Source organism: Garra rufa, chromosome 7 (assembly GCF_049309525.1).
Source record: "Garra rufa chromosome 7, GarRuf1.0, whole genome shotgun sequence".
NCBI classification, from domain to species: domain Eukaryota; kingdom Metazoa; phylum Chordata; class Actinopteri; order Cypriniformes; family Cyprinidae; genus Garra; species Garra rufa.
Genome location: NC_133367.1, coordinates 25,543,811 through 25,564,608, shown reverse-complemented (window position 1 = coordinate 25,564,608; position 20,798 = coordinate 25,543,811). Strand labels below are relative to the sequence as shown.

General features: G+C 34.7%; 1 protein-coding gene across 1 annotated transcript; it reads left to right on the top strand.

Annotated features, from left to right (window-relative positions):
- Positions 1–78: 78 nt before the first annotated feature.
- On the top strand, positions 79–17,856 carry tm2d1 (TM2 domain containing 1). The gene is made up of 7 exons (XM_073844761.1): positions 79–218; positions 694–767; positions 2,283–2,391; positions 2,474–2,565; positions 10,909–10,982; positions 15,461–15,580; positions 17,425–17,856. Exons 1-6 carry the CDS (start codon positions 85–87, stop codon positions 15,569–15,571), a joined length of 594 nt encoding a protein of 197 aa, XP_073700862.1. The 5' UTR covers positions 79–84; the 3' UTR covers positions 15,572–15,580; positions 17,425–17,856.
- The last annotated feature ends 2,942 nt before the right edge of the window (positions 17,857–20,798 follow it).

Genomic DNA, 20,798 nt, shown 5'->3' with positions numbered 1-20,798 from the left:
TTACGAGAGACTTACATGCTATGTGTGCGGCGAATCTAGTGCACTGTGTCTTTAAGAGCTCTCGCGGTCACGTGACAGTCCAACATGGCGTTCTGCTGGAGGAGTTTGTTGCGTTTTCGGTCAACAACACGGCCGTTGATCATCTTCACCTTCTGCCTGACTGTCATCCACAGCTTGGGTGAAGATGTGGACAACTGTGATAAACTCCGGCTGGGACAATATCCTTTCAAAATTGTGTAAATATATAGGGTTCGTTTGAATAGCAGTCTGCTAGCTAGCATGGGCGCTGTTAGTGTTGTTTGTTTTTAATATATATTTACTAACTTAAAATCAATCAGTCCATTATTCACACACTTAAAGTATAAATATTAGGATTTGTGTTGTAAACTTGTTATTCAGTCTTGTATGGAGTGATATAGATAACTGTATACTAAATACGTCCTAAATTGCATGCCATTAGATTTGGTTTAGACCAGTTTGAACATTTCAGATGTGTTTCCATTACATAAATGCTTAGATTGGTTACATTTCTATGTCTGTGTGTGTTAAACGCATGATGAATAATGAATAACATGGCACTGATTGCCTGTAATGGCTCATCTCTGTCATTCATCCAACATTATTTGAAATCAGTATAATTTAATGCTGTTTTATGATTTAAATACCACTTGATTTGCCCTTAATAGTGCTCAGGTATTTGTGTAAAGATCCCAAAATAGATGATGCAACTCAAGAACCAGAAAACTGCAAGGACCGGTTGGCTTGGGGTGGGTCACTATTTAAAATGCTGCTACTGTAGTGTGTAAATATACATTTTATAGTACTGATTAAATATTATTAGAATTTTGAATTAAAATTTGTATATTACAGATAATTTAGTGTACTTTTACATTTTTATAATAAATATTTTTTTATGTTTAGAATTAATTAAAATAAAAACTATATACAGGTGTAGTGTGTACATTTATAACATTTAAATAATTTATAATGTATAAAGTGTATTATAATACTTCTTGTATACATATATTCATATTTATATTATGATCAGCATAGTGTGTAAAGATAAATAAAATAACATTAATTATAAAATAAGTTATAAAAAATTTTATATTTAATTTTAATCATGTAATACAATATTAATGTAATATGATATTTTACATATTGTACTATTATAGTTAGTATTTTAATCATTGTCATTTTATATTGTATATATAAATATATTATAATATAATATACATTATACACTAAAATGTAATGTTAGAATGTTAGGATTTTTTTTATAATTTATTATTATTATACATTATATATATTTTTTGTTATTAATTAATATTGTGCTATAACAATTTTTATTTAATTACAATCATTTTAATAATATAATCATAAAAATATGCATTTATTATATACATATACATATATAATTTTTTGTATTAATTGTTATGTTATAATGTTAAGACTTTTAATAATGTATTTATTATTATAATATAATTATTAATACAATATTTTTAATTCTAATCTTGTTAAATATTTTTTTTAGTGTTTTACAACAAATTTTTTAATTTACACAATTTTAGACAATGGAAGCAATTCTTTACAAAATCTTTAAAAATCAATAAAAGAATCAGTGTTATTTTAGGATTTTTATATACACAATTTATATATATATATATATTTTGTGTTAGCTTTTATATTTTTCATTTTCATTTTTTAAAAAGCTTTTTGTGCTTTTGTCATAATATTTTTTAAATGTGTAATAATTTTTGTTATAACAGTATTTTTATTTAATTATAATGATTTTAATAATATATTAATAAAATATGCATTTTTATAAATATGTACTTTTTTGCAATATTTTTAAAAAATAATTTTGCTTCCATAAACAATTACAATTAAAATCTAAATTTACTAAAATAATTTACATACTATTATAGTTTTTATTAATATTTTGTATTAGCTTGTATATTTTCAGTTTTCGTTTTAATTTTCAAATTTTTTTCTTAATTGATTACATTTTTTATTTCTGTTTTAGTTTTATTTTAGTTAGTAATTTTAGTACTTATTTCAGTTAGTTGCCAAGGCAGCATTTCTCATTTTTGTTCAGTTTAAGATTTCATCTAATATTTTATTTTAGGTCAGCTTAATTTAAATGAACAGTTGTTTTAATAGTTGTAATTTTAATAATAACTCTTGTCTATTTTTTTCTTTTGCCTGATGATCCCAGTTACATGTCACTGCATGACTATGTTTTATTAAATACGGAATCTAAGGCTGTGTTGTCATTGCAGTGGAATGTCTACCTGCTCCAAACATCAGTTGTCGGCTGTCAAACGGAACACAGTTCAAATTCAGCGGTGAAGAAGTCGGCTTCAACAAAAGCGTCACATGTCGAAATGTGTAAGTCAGACTGGATTACTCATATTTGCAAATAATCGGTTAATATCTTTGAATAATATGAACGTGTTTTGTTTTTCATTAGGAGTGGTTACTCATACAAAGTCGCTGTTGCTCTGTCACTCTTTCTGGGATGGATTGGGGCGGATCGGTTCTACTTGGGATATCCAGCCTTGGGTAAGACAATACTGCTGGGTTTTGGTCCATCTTTATATCCACTGTAAGAATCTGTAAATGTTGCAAACCAGATTCGAACTTGGCTAAACGTGTAGGCCACTAGGCCATGGATCCGATGTTGTATTTTTCCCTTTTGGCTGTGTGCCGTAGCCTGAAATCACCTCTTTCTGGCACCCATTTACCCATCAATAACTCTTGAAAATATCTCATTCCTGTGCTGCGCTGAAACACAAGGGACCTTTAGAACGGACAGAATCAGTGCTGGATATTCTGCTGTTGACATCATCTCTTGTTTCCTTTCCAAGGACACACCTTTGCACCAGATGTGCTCAGAATAAGAATCACACAGACAGATTTTCTTGCATTTGTTGATTTGAAAAGGCAGATATAGACATTTCAGCACTGACGTGGAAATTTGAGCTGATTCTGAAAATTATTATGATTATGCTATAACAGTAACCAATATTATTGTAGATTCGTGGGCGACCAATAGCCCCTTTCACACAGCAATACCAGTAAATTGCCGTAAAATTACTGGTAAATACAAAAATGCACTGTTCACATTTTGTCTTTTTACCGGTAAAGCACCATCCACACATCACTTTCAAAATACCAGTAAGTTCTGTGAGGTCATTGACCAGAAATGAACTCTAAATGGTTGCGCCTTCCGGTGTTGTTTGTAAACATGGAGGGGTATACGCGGTCAGTGTTTATGTTTGATCTTTTCATTCTTGTGTTCAAACTTTGACATTTATGCAGCTGCCTTTGGCCCTACAATTCGTACTTTTTTCTTATAATTGCATGATATAAACTCACAATTGCGGAAAATTTTTTTAAACATTTTTTCTTAGAATTGTGCGAAACAAACTTGCAACTCAGAATTTGTTTCTCGCAATTCTTACATTTTCTCAGAATACCACGATGTAAACTCACAATTGCGAGAAATAAAGTCAGAATTACAAGAAAAAAAACTCACAATTCTGACTTTTTTTCTTAGAATTGCGCAAAATAAACTAGCAATTCAGACTTTTTTCTCGCAATTGCGAGTTTACATCTCACAAGTCTTACTTTTTTCTCAGAATAGCAGGATATAAACTCTCAATTGCGAGAAATAAAGTCAAAATGGCAAGAAAAATTCAATTCTGACTTTTCTTTCTTAGAATTGCAAGTTTGCATCTCGTAATCCTTATTTTTTTTTCTCAGAATGGTGGGATATAAACTCACAATTGTGAGAAATAAAGTCAGAATTGTGGGAAAAAACTAACAATTGACTTTTTTTACAGTTGTGCAAAACACTTGCAATTCTCCCCCCCCCCCCTCAGAATTCAGTTATTAAGTCAGAATAGCAGGATATAAACATGCAATTCAGAGAAATAAAATCTTGCAATTCTGAATTGCAAAATATATATACTCACAATTACAAGTTATAAAGTACAGTTCTGAGGGGGGGAAAATAGACTGATACGTTTTCAGAATTGCGAGTTTATATCTCACAATTCTGACTTAAAACGATTTGTGTGTTATAAAGTCAGAATTGTGAGATATAAACTCGCAATTCAAAGGAAAAAGTCACTATTGCGAGATAAATTCGCAATTATGAGAAAAAAAAGTCAGAACTATAAGTTTATATCTTGCTATTCCAAATTGGAGAATTGTGAATTTATATCACACAATACTGACTTTGTACCTATTTTGAGAAAAAAGTCAGAACTGCGAGTTTATATCTGGCAATTCTTCCTTTATAACTCTCAATTGTGAGTTTATATCATGCAATTCTGAGAAAAAAAACAAGAATTGCTAAATATAAAATCGAAATTGTTAAAGAAAAGTCAGAATTGTAAGATAAAAATGTTAGATTTTTTTTTTTTTTTTATTCAGTGGCGGAAACAGGCTTCTATTAGAACCAGTTTAGAGAATGTGAAAAATAATTAAAAATAAAACTTAAAAACTAAAACATCCAGGAATAAATTGGGGGGAATTTTCAGGGGAAATGTTTTTAATTGTCATAAAAATAAGGTCTAAGCGCCAAAAAAAAAAAAAAAAAAAAAAAAAAACTTTGTTTTTAAGCCAATAGCCAATATTCTTTTCTTTTTTAATGCTCTTGAATTTAGGCAAACATGTGACCTATGTTTTAAACAGGTTTTATGGGCCATGGATTGAAAGCCAAAGAAACTTTGATTGATGTTTTGATTAAAGACTTGTTATTAAAGTGTTTTTGGCCTTTCTGTTAGTTCGAAGAACTTTAGACCTTCCCCTTTGACAACGATATTAACAATCCCCACCAGATCCACTCCTATGTTGAAAATAAACCCCTGAGAGAAATCCCAGCGCACACTGACGTAATAAAACAGGTTTGTAGTGCTTTTAAGAAAAGCTACATGCTGTTCACACATGTGGCCAACAATATCAGTCCTTACAGAGCTGTAGATCACACAGAACCTGTGAGAAACCCTTTGATGACCCTTTTCTGAGCACCTTGCTCTTTTTTTGCCACCAGCTGTTTTAACACAAAACGAATCAGTGTGCGGCAACTAATTAACTAAAACAGTTCCCCTTTACCATCAGATCTCATGGCGTTCGTCTATCCTATAGTGCAATTATTGTCATCGCATGCAGATGAGTTCAAGCTGTACATCTAAATCCCAAGGCGGGATACGGTGGGATACAGCGGGAAGCTTCGTCTTTCTGCCTCTCTCCACGTTTTAAGGACTTCCTGATCAATTAAGCACCTGCGTTAGGACAAAAGGGCCTGGGCGTTTGAAGGTCCCCCTTGTTCCCGGCTTCTTTGTGCAGGGAGTTGGTGAAAGGCAGCCTCACACCGCGCTGGAGTCAGTTGTATAGACGTGTTCATTGAGAGCGTAATGGCCCAGCAGCTCTGAGGTCAGTCCAGACCAGGTGTGACTCAAAGGAAGGCCTGGACTTGTTGAGAAGACATTCTGCAGGTGGCTTTTTGGATATCCGTCCTGGAATCAACATGCCTAAACCCCTCAAAGACCAATTATAAGTAATATTAGAGATGATTAGCAGCAATTATGCTTGAATTGCAGAATGGAAGGGGATTTTTAATTGACTGCAGATCTCATGGGTTCCTGATGGTGGTTTTCAAATGATCACTCAATGGACATCCAAAGTAGGCCTACTTAAATATAAACCAAAATAGTTTATTTTGTGGAAGTTCACCCAAAAATGAAAATTCTGTCATTAATAACTCCCCTCATCAATAACCCTCATGTCGTTCCAAACTTGTAAGAACTTTGTTCATCTTTTTAACTCAAATTAAGATATTTTTGATGAAATACAAGAGAAATTGTTGAATAAAGTCCTTATTTTTGTTTTCTTTGGGCACAAAAAGGATTTTAGTAGCTTCGTGACATTACGGTTGAACCACTTGACTTTAATAACAATGTCTTTACTACCTTTCTGGGCCTTGAGCGTGTCAGTTGCGTTGCTGTCTATGCAGGGTCAGAAAGCTGTCGGATTTCATCAAAATTGTCTTAATTTGAGTTCCAAAGATGAACAAAGGTCTTACGGGTTTGAAACGAATTAACAATTAATGAGAAAATTTTAAATTTTTGGGTGAACTGTCTCTTTTGAAATCCTCAGATTCTTCACAACCCGATTTCAGTTCTATGAATTGGCTGATTTGACCTTACAAACTTGAACAGTGGTTTGAAACCTTTTTTAAAACTTTTTCAGGAATATTTATCAAGAATAAAGTGAATTTTTTTGAAAATAAAGTCTTACAAGAATACAAGAATAAAGTCATAATGTTACGAGAATAAAGGCGAAATTACAAGAATAATGTTCAAACACTACGAGGATGAAGTTGAAATGTTACGAGAATGAAGTCGTAATGTTACGAGAATGAAGGTCGTAATGTTACGAGAATGAAGTCGTAATGTTACGAGAATGAAGTCGTAATGTAACGAGAATGAAGTCGTAATGTAACGAGAATGAAGTCGTAATGTTACGAGAATGAAGTCGTAATGTTACGAGAATGAAGTCGTAATGTTACGAGAATGAAGTCGCAATGTTACGAGAATGAAGTCGCAATGTTACGAGAATGAAGTCGCAATGTTACGAGAATGAAGTCGCAATGTTACGAGAATGAAGTCGCAATGTTACGAGAATGAAGTCGAAATACTACGAGAATGAAGTCGAAATGTTACGAGAATGAAGCCGTAATGTTAAGAGAATGAAGTCGTAATGTTACGAGAATGAAGTCGAAATACTACGAGAATGAAGTCGAAATGTTACGAGAATGATGTCGTAATGTTACGAGAATGATGTCGTAATGTTACGAGAATGAAGTCGAAACACTACGAGAATGAAGTCGAAACGTTACGAGAATAAAGTCGAAATGTTACGAGAATGAAGTCGAAATGTTACGAGAATGTAGTCGAAATGTTAAGAGAATGAAGTCGTAATGTTACGAGAATGAAGTCGAAATACTACGAGAATGAAGTCGAAATGTTAAGAGAATGAAGTCGTAATGTTAAGAGAGTGAAGTCGAAATACTACGAGAATGAAGTCGAAATGTTAAGAGAATGAAGTCGTAATGTTACGAGAATGATGTCGTAATGTTACGAGAATGAAGTCGAAACACTACGAGAATGAAGTCGAAACAGTACGAGAATGAAGTCGAAACAGTACGAGAATGAAGTCGTAATGTTACGAGAATGAAGTCGAAACACTACGAGAATGAAGTCGAAATGTTACGAGAATGAATTCGAAATACTACGAGAATGAAGTCGTAATGTTACGAGAATGAAGTCGAAATACTACGAGAATGAAGTCGTAATGTTACGAGAATGAAGTCGAAATACTACGAGAATGAATTCGAAACACTACGAGAATGAAGTCGTAATGTTACGAGAATGAAGTCGAAATGTTACGAGAATGAATTCGAAACACTACGAGAATGAAGTCGTAATGTTACGAGAATGAAGTCGAAATGTTACGAGAATGAAGTCGAAATACTACGAGAATGAAGTCGTAATGTTAAGAGAATGAAGTCGTAATGTTAAGAGAATGAAGTCGAAACACTACAAGAATGAAGTCGTAATGTTAAGAGAATGAAGTCGTAATGTTAAGAGAATGAAGTCGTAATGTTAAGAGAATGATGTCGTAATGTTACGAGAATGAAGTCGAAACACTACGAGAATGAAGTCGAAACACTACGAGAATGAAGTCGAAACACTACGAGAATGAAGTCGAAACACTACGAGAATGAAGTCGAAATGTTAAGAGAGTGAAGTGGAAATACTACGAGAATGAAGTCGAAATGTTAAGAGAATGAAGTCGTAATGTTAAGAGAGTGAAGTCGAAACACTACGAGAATGAAGTCGTAATGTTAAGAGAATGAAGTCGAAACACTACGAGAATGAAGTCGTAATGTTAAGAGAATGAAGTCGTAATGTTAAGAGAATGAAGTCGTAATGTTAAGAGAATGAAGTCGTAATGTTAAGAGAATGAAGTCGCAATGTTACGAGAATGAAGTCGAAATGTTAAGAGAATGAAGTCGTAATGTTAAGAGAATGAAGTCGTAATGTTACGAGAATGAAGTCGAAATACTACGAGAATGAAGTCGTAATGTTAAGAGAATGAAGTCGTAATGTTAAGAGAATGAAGTCGTAATGTTAAGAGAATGAAGTCGCAATGTTACGAGAATGAAGTCGAAATGTTAAGAGAATGAAGTCGTAATGTTAAGAGAATGAAGTCGTAATGTTACGAGAATGAAGTCGAAATACTACGAGAATGAAGTCGAAATGTTAAGAGAATGAAGTCGAAATGTTAAGAGAATGAAGTCGTAATGTTAAGAGAATGAAGTCGTAATGTTACGAGAATGAAGTCGTAATGTTACGAGAATGAAGTCGAAATACTACGAGAATGAAGTCGAAATGTTACGAGAATGAAGTCGAAATGTTACGAGAATGAAGTCGAAAATGTTACGAGAATGAAGTCGAAATGTTACGAGAATGAATTCGAAATACTACGAGAATGAAGTCAATACTACGAGAATTAAGTCGTAATGTTACGAGAATGAAGTCGAAACAGTACGAGAATGAAGTCGTAATGTTACGAGAATGAAGTCGAAACACTACGAGAATGAAGTCGAAATGTTACGAGAATGAATTCGAAATACTACGAGAATGAAGTCGTAATGTTACGAGAATGAAGTCGAAATGTTACGAGAATGAATTCGAAATACTACGAGAATGAAGTCGTAATGTTACGAGAATGAAGTCGAAATGTTACGAGAATGAAGTCGAAATACTACGAGAATGAAGTCGAAATACTACGAGAATTAAGTCGAAATACTACGAGAATGAAGTCGAAACAGTACGAGAATGAAGTCGTAATGTTACGAGAATGAAGTCGAAACACTACGAGAATGAAGTCGAAACACTACGAGAATGAAGTCGAAATGTTACGAGAATGAATTCGAAATACTACGAGAATGAAGTCGTAATGTTACAAGAATGAAGTCGAAATACTACGAGAATGAAGTCGTAATGTTACGAGAATGAAGTCGAAATGTTACGAGAATGAATTCGAAATACTACGAGAATGAAGTCGTAATGTTACGAGAATGAAGTCGAAATGTTACAAGAATGAAGTCGAAATACTACGAGAATGAAGTCGAAATACTACGAGAATTAAGTCGAAATACTACGAGAATGAAGTCGAAACAGTACGAGAATGAAGTCGTAATGTTACGAGAATGAAGTCGAAACACTACGAGAATGAAGTCGAAATGTTACGAGAATGAATTCGAAATACTACGAGAATGAAGTCGTAATGTTACAAGAATGAAGTCGAAATACTACGAGAATGAAGTCGTAATGTTACGAGAATGAAGTCGAAATGTTACGAGAATGAAGTCGAAATACTACGAGAATGAAGTCGAAATACTACGAGAATGAAGTCGTAATGTTACGAGAATGAAGTCGAAATACTACGAGAATGAAGTCGTAATGTTACGAGAATGAAGTCGAAACGTTACGAGAATGAAGTCGAAATACTACGAGAATGAAGTCGTAATGTTACGAGAATGAAGTCGAAACGTTACGAGAATAAAGTCGTAATGTTACTAGAATGAAGTCATAATGGTCCGAGAATAAATTCGAAATGCTACGAGAATGAAGCCGAAATACTATGAGAATGAAGTCGAAATACTATGAGAATAAAGAGAATGATAGAGAATAAATACTACAAAAATTTAAACACTAAAAGAATGAAGTCGAAACACTGAGAATGAAGTCGAAACACTACGAGAATAAAGAGAATGAATAGAGAATAAATACTACTAAAATTTAAACACTACGAGAATGAAGTCGAAATTCTACGAGAATAAAATTGAAACACTACGAGAATGAAGTCGAAATACTACGAGTATAAAGGTGAAATTACGAGAATAAAGTTGAAACACTACAAGAATGAAGTCGAAATACTACGAGAATATAATTTAAACACTACAAGAATGAAGTCGAAACACTGAGAATGAAGTCGAAACACTACGAGAATAAAGAGAATGAATAGAGAATAAATACTACTAAAATTTAAATACTACGAGAATAAAGGCGAAATTACGAGAATAAAGTTGAAACACTACAAGAATGAAGTCGAAATTCTACAAGAATAAAATTGAAACTACGAGAATAAAGTCGAAATACTATGAGAAGAAAATTTAAACACTACAAGAATGAAGTTGAAACACTACGAGAATAAAGTCGAAATACTACGAGAATAAAATTTAAACACTACAAGAATGAAGTCGAAATACTACGAGAATAAAGTTGTAATGTTATGAGAATAAAGACGAAACACTATGAGAATGAAGTCGAAATACTTCGAGAATAAAGTTGTAATGTTATGAGAATGAAGTCGAAATGTTACGAGAATAAAGTTGTAATGTTATGAGAATAAAGGCGAAACACTATGAGAATGAAGTCGAAATACTATGAGAATAAAGTTGAAATATCTTGAGAATAAAGCTGAAATATCTATATAGAGGTTGAGTAATTAATGAGAGAATTTTCATTTTTGGGTGAATGGTCTCTTTTGAAATCCTCAAAATTGTTCACAACTTGATTTCAGTTCTACAGTTTGGCTGATTTGACCTTACAACCTTGCACAGTGGTTTGGAAACTTCACCAGTAGTAGTCTGCGCTACTGCAAGCGTGAAAAAAACACGAGGAATAGCTTTGCCCTCAATTGTTTTTCTTTGTGGTCATACAGAGAAGTCAGAGAGAATGTGTTTTTGGACGCAAACTGGTTATGATGGGAGGCTTTGCAGTATGTTCTAGGTTAACGTGTGGCTCGCTCTTTGTTTGTTTTCAGGCCTGCTGAAATTCTGCACAGTGGGGTTCTGTGGAATTGGAAGCTTAGTGGATTTCATGTTGATATCCATGCAGGTAAGGCTTTTGACTCGTTTATTGATGTATGTGTTTCCTTCTGCTTTTTTCTTGAAGGTTGGTCCATTTTGTTCTTTTATTGTGGTAAATGATTCCTAACAAATTTGTTATCAGCATTTTTGTGTTTATTTTGCTTTATGCCCCACGTTTTCTTTCTGATTGACTGTAATTGTGTTGTTTCACATTGTATTTTGGTTTCACCAAGGGCAGATTTTTTTTTTTCATTTCATTTGGTTATTTTATTAGTTTATTAGTTAATTATTTAGGAATTATTTCGTATGTATTTTTTAAGTAGAAAATATAGTAAGATTTATTGCATAATGACATAACACTTTTTTTTTAAATAACTAAATATATTTGTATATAATTATAACCATGTTTTCATTTTTCTTATTACGGTTATCTATAAATACTAAGAATTTGGGGGAAGGTTGCTTAACTACAATGGCGTTTTGGTGCCACATTAAAAATAAAATTATGAGAATTAAGTCGAAATGTTTGAGAATTAATTGGTAGCGATTACGATATTAAAGTTATAATATTTTGAGATTATATTCTACCTAATTGTGAATTGAGAGCACCTAGAGATATTCCAAAGTGCCATGTTAAAAAATAAAAAAAATCTATGATTACGAGATTAAAACTGTAATCCGGTGGCCTGGCAACTTCTTTCGATGCTTCCAATCCGGGCCATTTGCACACGCAATATAGGCTATACTCACAAAATATTATAACTTTCATTTATACAATTTTTCTACGATTAAAATTCTCGAAACATTGACTTTATTCTCGTAATTTCGACTTTATTCTCAAAACATTTAACATTTAATTATTCTCATAATTTCAATTTTATTCTGGTAATTTTGACTTGATTCTCGTAATTTCGACTCTATTCACTCTATTCATTTATTCTCATAATTTCAATTTTATTCTGGATATTTTGACTTTATTCTCAAAATATTTCAAATTATTCTTGTAATTTCGACTATTCTTGTAATTTCAACTTTTCTTGATATACAATTTAAATTCTCAAAATATTTAGACTTTATTCTTTGAAATATTTAGACTGTATTCTTGTAATTTCAACTTTATTCTCATAATTTCTCAAAGTATAACTTTTTATTTTTTTATTTTATTTATTTAACTTTTAACTTTACGTTTTAAATTATTATAACTTTAATTTCTACAATTTATGATTTAAATTCTCTAAACATTTCGACTTATTCTTAAAATATTTCGACTTTAAACTCATAATTTCTCAAAATATAATAACTTTAATTTCTGCAATTTATCTACGATTTTAAATTCTCAAAATATTTCAACTTTATTCTCAAAACATTTGGACCTTATTCTCGAAATATAACGTCTTTATTTTTTAAATATTACGACTTTGTTCTTGTTATTTCATGACTTTATTCTCGTAAATTAGACTTTATTCTTGAAATATTTTGACTTCATTCTCATAATTTCTCAAAATATTATAACTTTAATTTCTACAATTTATCTATGATTGAAATTCTCGAAACATTTGACTTTATTCTCAACATTTCAACTTTATTCTTGTAATGTCGACTTTATTCTCTAAATATTTAAACTTTATCAAAATATTATGACTTTATTCTCGTAATTTGTCAAAATATTATAACTTTAATTTCTACAATTTATCTACGATTTTAAATGAAAAATATTTCAACTTTATTCTCAAAACATTTGGATCTTATTCTCGAAACATAACGTCTTTATTTTTTAAATATTACGACTTTATTCTTGTTATTTCATGACTTTATTCTCGTAAATTAGACTTTATTCTTGAAATATTTTGACTTTATTCTCATAATTTCTCAAAATAGTATAACTTTAATTTCTACAATTTATCTACAAATTTATCTACAATTTATCTTTATCTGAAATTCTCAAAACATTTCAATTTTTTTTTTCAAAACATTTAGGGAAAAAAAATTAGAATATATATATATATTTATTGTTTATTTATTTTTTTAAAGGATAACTATTGCCGAAATGCAACCTGGGCTGTTTTTTTTTTTACTGTAAATTGTTGAATAAAGTTATTAGTTTTGTTTACTTTGCACAGAAAAAGTACTCTCGTAGCTTCGTAAAACTGCACTTGAACCACTGATGTCACATGGACTATTTTAACAATGTCCTTACTACCTTTCTGGCCTTGAATGTGTCAGTTGCATTGCGGTTTCAGTTGGGTCAGAAAGCTCCTGGATTTAATCAAAAATATCTTAATTTGTGTTTTGAAGATGAACAAAGGCCATGAGGTTAAGTAATTAATGACAAAATTTTCATTTTTGTGTGAACCATCCCTTTAAAAGGGTCCGCAAAATGACTACTACATTACATTATCATATTAGCGCAGTAACCAAGGGAAAGCACTTTACCCACAATCCTCAAATGAGCTTCAGACACAGAGACTCAGCACTGACTTGTACTTGAATGCTTGTGTTTGTATTCAGTTGCACCTGTGTCTCTCCTCCGGTGCCTCCAGCACTGTGAAAGGAGCTAATGAGAGTGTGGTTTGTTTTCGCCTCCTCCTCCTCCTGTCCCGAGTCGCACGCTCCCACAGGACTCCCCTAACCCCTATTAAAGGCCCCCTACACCTGACAAGAGAAAAAAGCCACTCCATTTGTCATCTTGTTAGGCCTAACCTCACCCACTCGGCTCTCATTAGGCCTCACGGGCCTGAATGAAGCTATACATGAGAGACGTTTGCTCACCGCTGCCACTTCCACACACGGCCGATGACAGATATTTATGGAAAGCTCTTATGTGTGTTGAAGGATGGCTCCGGGATTAATTATTACATGTACTTTAGAAATCCGCCGACTGCTGCGTCATATGTTGGAAATGTTTGCGTCCCCCGCTGCTAGTGAAAACAAACATTTTTCTGAGCTACTGAATGCTGAGGGAATGATGACCTGATGTCTTCCGACATGTTTCAGCATGTTGGAAAAGATCAGGACGGGACGGCCGTCATTTTTAAGCTCTTAAAGTTCTGGCCTTTCAAATTTACTGACTTCCACAAACATTGTGCGGCTCAAATCCTCCGTACCTGGTTCGATTATTCGTAGTCGCCTCCGGCGCACTGCCTCAAAACAATACCTGTCCATTCATTGACAATTTCACGCTCCACAAACATTGTGCGGCTCAAATCCTCCGTACCTGGTTCGATTATTCGTAGTCGCCTCCGGCGCACTGCCTCAAAACAATACCTGTCCATTCATTGACAATTTCACGCTCCTGCCAGTTTATCATCACTCCTTCAGTCGTTTTGTTCCTCCTCAGAAATACCCGCTCTTTCCTCGCCGCAGCGGATAAATAAAGCAAGCCTTTATTTTTTGAAATGGCCGTGGCGGCTTTGATTAACAGGGCCACTGCAGTGTTTATTGTTCTCTTAATGTCTTATTGAAGGCCCTGGGAGAGCAATGCTTTTAAGAAGTGCCTCTGGCAGCCAAAGCTGTCACGCGCTAACATTCTCAATTAGCTGTCGACTGTCGGGCCTCTTCGTTTTTAAATTGTGACACTTTTGATAAAGAGTATCCCCTTTCCTCAGGACCCCATTTGCACACATCGCTCCTCTCTAAAACCCCATATTTTATACACTAAACTACCTTCGCTAAGAGCCACGGCGTCCGGGAAATGCATCTTTGAGAACTAATGAATAAACACCTGGGACGTGTTACTGTTATTTATATTCATCGATATTCCCTCCCGCAAGTCGGTGCGTTTTGGCCTTTTGAAAGTAATGATGCAAGATTAACGGCGCCTTGAAACTATAGGTTCGAGGGTGGAGGCATCAAGCGAGGTTGAAGAAATTGTAGTTGATCGCCACACCAATCTAGACAACTCTCGGCCGGTACCATTGTGAGACTAAGCTTGTATTGGGCCGCTGCCAGACGAGCGCTAATCTCGATATGGTAGAACACAGTGTCTGTGTTTGGTGGGCGCCTTTCTCCCTCTACCAGATGTGTGTTCTCATTATCATCCCGTCCCAAAGCGGAGCGGAGCAGAGACGGCAGGGCCAGGTGTTGGGCACGTACGCCTGCAGGAAGCCATTACACCGTCTTTGTGCGTCAGTCCAAGCATGTTGCTTGGATAGTAGCTGATCTCAGAACTGGCACGAACCCCAGTTTGGGCTCTAGGCTCATTGCTGAAGCTCTGATCTGGGGACTGTCCTTCGGGACACTCCTCCTCACCAGGACTCCAAAAGCAACCTCAATTACAGCACTGCCTGGGGTTAAACTTAAATTGCTTCCAATTCGGCATTACTGTCTTATAATTCAATTGTACGAGCATGAGCCATCTGAGGAGGACGATAGACCCTACCAGCCCACCTGGTATTCATCATTGTGTAATGCAGAATCATGTAATTGTCTGGTGAAAGATTACATTGTTATGTAGGTCTCCCTACGCTGCTCTGACATTCGAGACTCATTCTGTTTGCTCTGGTGTAGATTGTGGGTCCATCGGATGGGTCGGATTACATCGTGGACTACTACGGGGCACGCCTCACCCGTCTTTCGATAACAAACGAGACGCACAGAAGAACGCAGATCTCTCCGTGAAGACACCAGGTGAGGATCTCTTTGTCAAAACTTTATGGGATTCTTGTGAACCCTGTCACACAAGTGGCATATTTCAAAGGTTCTTCAAAGACTTCTTAATAATGCTCTGACTCAAGGTCAGTGGTGCTCTCGAGTGACCTCCTGGGGTATCAAAGCAAACTGGCAGACCAAGGACACTTTCAGCTGTGCTCTAAGCCCCCGACCACCGCCCCTCACTCTCCTGTTCCCCAGAAGGGGCTCCCTGCTCTGGGGAGAGAGCGCGATTAAATGTCAGACGTGCCGAGAGGACATTGGGAAAGCGCGGCGGGGTCGTGAGATTGCACTTATTATGGCTGGCACCAGGGCTGCATCTGTTAAATTTTGTCCTGGTACTCCACACACACGCTCATGCAGACACCCCCCCTGTATCCCAAAGAAAATAGTGGCCGCATTCTAGACGATTCCTTATATCGGTGTCTGTCCCCTATCAGTTTCTGTTTCCTGCCAGTTCGGCTCTCTGGTTAACATTTGCTGCCGCAGTGGTAATGGCGGCGACAGGGGTGTTATGCGGAATGGGACCCATGTGGAGACCATTACTTGCTCTCCCGTGTGTACATTGCTCCAGCATAAGCCTCCAAAGAGACCAGGTCTCCATCCCTGATTCCCCCTGCCGCATTCACCACATCTCCTTGTCTCTTTGCATTCTATCTCTAAAACTTGTCTAGTCTGAAACCAGAGGCAAAGTAAATTCAAGACTAGTTTGACTTCAAAATATTAGGGCACCACCTCAGACCATCATCTTGCTCTTTGCTTGTACCCTGATCCAGATTTGTTGGTCTCACATTACATCTGGTGCTATATCAAGACAATCAGACCATACAGAAGATCCCAAGGTAGATCTAGATCAGGGGTGTCTAAACTCAGTCCTGGAGGGCTGGTGTCCTGCAGAGTTTAGCTCCAACTTGCCTCAACACACCTGCCTGGAAGTTTCTAGCATGCCTAATTAGTCCTTGATTAGCTGGTTCAGGTGTTTAATTAGGGTTGGAGCTAAACTCTGCAGAAAACTGGCCCTCCAGGACAAAATTTGAGATCCATGATCTAGATAAAGTACCCCAGATATACAGTAGATATCTACACCTAGATCTGGACTAAACAACCCAAATTTAGATGACCTACATCTTTAGACAAATCAACCTGTGTGGCTTGAATGTTAACACAATGGTCCAGTTCTCATACACAGTCAAAAAAAAGTGCAAAAATTGCATTTTGTCAGTGGGGCAGTACCCTTAAAGTTCCTTATCTACCCTTAAAAGGTGAATATTAGTACCTTAGAGTAGTAATATACACCCTTATGTTGCTATCATGACCATTTCAGGGTAAATAAGTTTTAGAAAAATTAAGAATTGCATAAAACAAATTTGCAATTAGGAGTTACAAAGTCAGAATTGCAAGATGTAAACTTGCAATTGCGAGAAATATGTCCAAATATGTTCAAATATGTCCCTTTGAGGTTTCTGCCCCAACAACAATCTGTTGTACCCCTAAAGGTACAATGTATTTCAATTTTCTGACAATGTAGGTCACGGAAAGCTCTGATAAATGTCTTAGAACCAACTTAATCCTCCTTCTGTTTTTCTCCGTTTCATCCTTATAAATAGGTTTCTCATGTTTACATCAGCTCTGGAATGAATCCAGAAAGGCAAATGATGTTCTTTCTCGTATAGGAAAAATGACACTGATCCATTTTCAGCATTGGAAGCGTTCCCTGCCACATGTGTCTTCTCCAGTGTGGGAAGAGACTGATTTATCCTCTGCTTGTGTTATTCTGGACCTGCTCCCAAACTAAACTAACTCTTTCCATTCTGCCGTTTCAGGTGGATCCCAATGAGATGACCCACCAAATGTACAGGATCGTGTTATGTAAATCCCATCTTCTTTTTTTTTTTTTTTTTTGGATATGCCTTTGGCGTTTCCAAACACAAAGACACATGGACATGCCAAACTACGCTCTGAGAAAGACAACCCTTTGTCTGGAGTTTGCAAACATGGCTCATAGCGTTGGTCCCACTGCTCCAAGTTGTGCTCTAGTCCTCGCGTAGCTGTTATTTCCACTGGGCCGCTCAGGTCCTCTATCACTCTCTCTTTCCATCACTCAATCAATTAGTCTCTTCCTTTGAGTCATGCTGCTGGAATGTCATCCATCTTTTGTTTCTTTTTTCATTCCTGTTCTCACTTGATTCACATTGTTGGACATTGTGTGATTTTTTTTATGTTATTTAAACACTGTAAATAAAGTTTTAATACCATCTTCTGTGCTGGCATGTTTCGTTTCCCATTAGTGTTGTCAAAAGTCCCGGTACTTCGGTACCAAGTCGGTACTAAAAAAATTAAAACGTTACGGTACCAGGTTTTCTTAAGTACCGGTGGTACCGACTATCCGGTCAACCCGGTTCTTGATACGCTATACAAAAGGTGCGCTCTCACGCACTGCGCACAGTTGCGCTCTATTCAGCGGTGCTGCTGATGCCGCGGCTCTGACTCCACTTGTTGACAAAGAAGAGCCAGGCTTGCTCCAAATAGTTTGGATTTGCGGCTGAACAAGGCGAACATCATAAATCATCAAAAAACTATTTGCAAAAGATGTCGTCTAGGTTCTCTCGAAAGGAGGAAACATTAAAACTTAAAACACCTCAAATATCGACTCCGGGATCAAATGAAAGAGTTCAAGTAAGGTAAGTTTCATTTTAATTTCATATTTAGAGCATTATTGCATGTTTTAATTTGAATGTCAGACTGAAATAAACATCACCGTTTGTGTAGTGAATCGTTAGCATAAGCGCGGCTAACGCTAATATGCTGGGCCTTAGAATGAATTTGAACCAACGCTCCTATAACTTTTGTTAGAGTAAAAAAAATAAGGACATGATGTATTTACTATTTTTTACACAAATGACATGTGTATCCAAAATATATGTGTTAGAGAATGTACAAATGTATGTGTCGTTAACAATGTTTATGTCCTTAATATGAGTCTGTCAGAAAACGTTCTAGGTTTATTCTTGACTGGATAAATATGAATGCAGTTTGGATTGAATAAAAGTACAATCAAATAAAACACGTTTTATCCCCTGTTTAGTTTGGTAATACTTTAAAATAAGATCAAATTCATGCATCATCTAACATAAACTTAAAGTAAGTGAAACATATTTTTACAACATTAATTCATGTTTGTGAATGTTATTTAATACAAAAAGACATGATCATGTTTGTTCATGTTTAACAGATTAATATGATTTTATGCATTAGTAAATGTTGAAATTAGCCTAACCTCACTAAGAATAATTGCCATGTAATGTTAACTACTGTTTATTGTTAGGCGATGTTATCTAACAAATGAAAATTGTAAAGTGTTTTTAATACTGCAGTTTTCATCTGTGATAGACACTTGTCTTAATATATGTAATCTTATCTTAATTTATTATAACAGCTGAGGTTAGTTTTTTACTGAAAATTCATATTTTGCTGGTGTCAATGATTTAATGTTGCATCTGGTCAGACTTAGGCCATGGCTTTACTTAAGTATATTATATTTCTTTTTACAATTGCAGATTAAGGAAGATCATGAAAGACCCCAGCGAACTCTAAAACAGACAACAGTACAGATGTTTTTCAGCAACAGCAGCAGAAATATGACAAAAAGTTTTGGGTGAAGCTTGTTTACATTTTTTATGCCTGTAATTTATTTAGATGTTATTTCATTACTAAAATGTTTACAAATACTTTTTTAACCTGTGAAAAAACTTTTAACAAAATTTTACATTAGTATAAAGAATGGCACTGTTTTTTGTACATTTTATTTTTTTTATTAATAAAAAATAGTGTGTTGCTCAATTAATATGTTATTGTGTTTTGCTTTGGTACCGAAATTGGTACCGAGAACCGTGGATTTTCAATGGTATTGGTACCGAATACTGAAATTTTGGTACCGTGACAACACTATTTCCCATTAACCATCAGGACATGATGGGCAGGCAAACTTGTAAATGTATATTTATCTTTTTTTGTGTGTGTCAGCTACCATATTTTTGGAGAAAATTCTAAATTCTCCCCCGACTTGTGTGTATAACAGACTTGTGTGTAGATTAACTGATTCTCGCCATAAATATTGCCATAGATGCTGGAATAGCTTTAATCATATTTATGGAAGCCCCTTTCCACTACTGAAAAAAAAAAATGGTTTCTATCTTACAAAGACTTTTTATCTCACAATTGTTATTTTACATCTCGCAATTTCATAAAACAAACTTGCAATTTAGACTTTTTTTCTCAGAATTGTGATATAAACTCACAATTATGAGTAAACTCAGAATTGCAAGATGATAACTCAATTTTGAGAAATAAAGTCAGAATTTCAAGATATAAACTCGCAATTGTGATTATTTATCAATTCTGAGAAAAAGGTAAGAATTGAAAAAATCTCGCAATTGCAAGAAATGAATTGAGAATTGCAAAATAGAACTTGCAATTGCAAGAAATAAAGTCAGCATTACAGGACAAAAACTTGCAATTGTGAGAAATACACTCAAACATTTGACAGTAAATGCAAAATTGCGAGATAAAATCTTGCGATTGTGAGAAACAGTCAGAATTATAAGATAAAAGCTTGCAATTCTGACATTTTTTACAACTGCAAGTTTATCTCACAATTCTGAGTTGTGAGATAAAAACTCACAGTTGCAAGAAATAAAGTCAGAATTACAAGACAAAAACTCGCAATTCTGATTTTTTCTCAGAATTGCGTAAAACAAAGTAAAAATTGAAAAAAAACTCACAATTGCAAAAAATGAATTGAGAATTGTGAAATAAAACTTGAAATTGCCAGAAATAAAGTCAGAGTTACAAGACAAAAACTCAATTGATTTTTTCTCAGAATTGTGAAATATAAACTTAATTATGAGTTATAAAGTCAGAATTGGAAGGTATAAACTCGCAATTGTGAGAAATAGTCTGAATTACAAGATAAAAGCTTGCAATTCTGATTTTTTTCCTCAGAATTGTGAGAGATAAACTTGCAATTACGAATTATAAATTCAGAATTACAAGATAAAAACTCGCAAAACTTTTTTTCTCAGAATTGTGAGAGATAAACTCACAATTACAAGTTATAAAGTCAAAATTGCAAGATAAAAACTTGCAATTGTGAGAAATAAAGTCGCAATTCTGACTTTTTTTCTCACAATTGCAAGTT

Excerpts from the sequence above, each read along its gene's own strand:
- tm2d1 (XM_073844761.1), top strand. The coding sequence starts at position 85 with ATGGCGTTCTGCTGGAGGAGTTTGTTGCGTTTTCGGTCAACAACACGG. Across the intron at positions 219-693 it reads GATAAACTCCGGCTGGGACA|GTATTTGTGTAAAGATCCCA; the intron begins ATATCCTTTCAA and ends AATAGTGCTCAG. Across the intron at positions 2,566-10,908 it reads CTTGGGATATCCAGCCTTGG|GCCTGCTGAAATTCTGCACA; the intron begins GTAAGACAATAC and ends GTTTGTTTTCAG.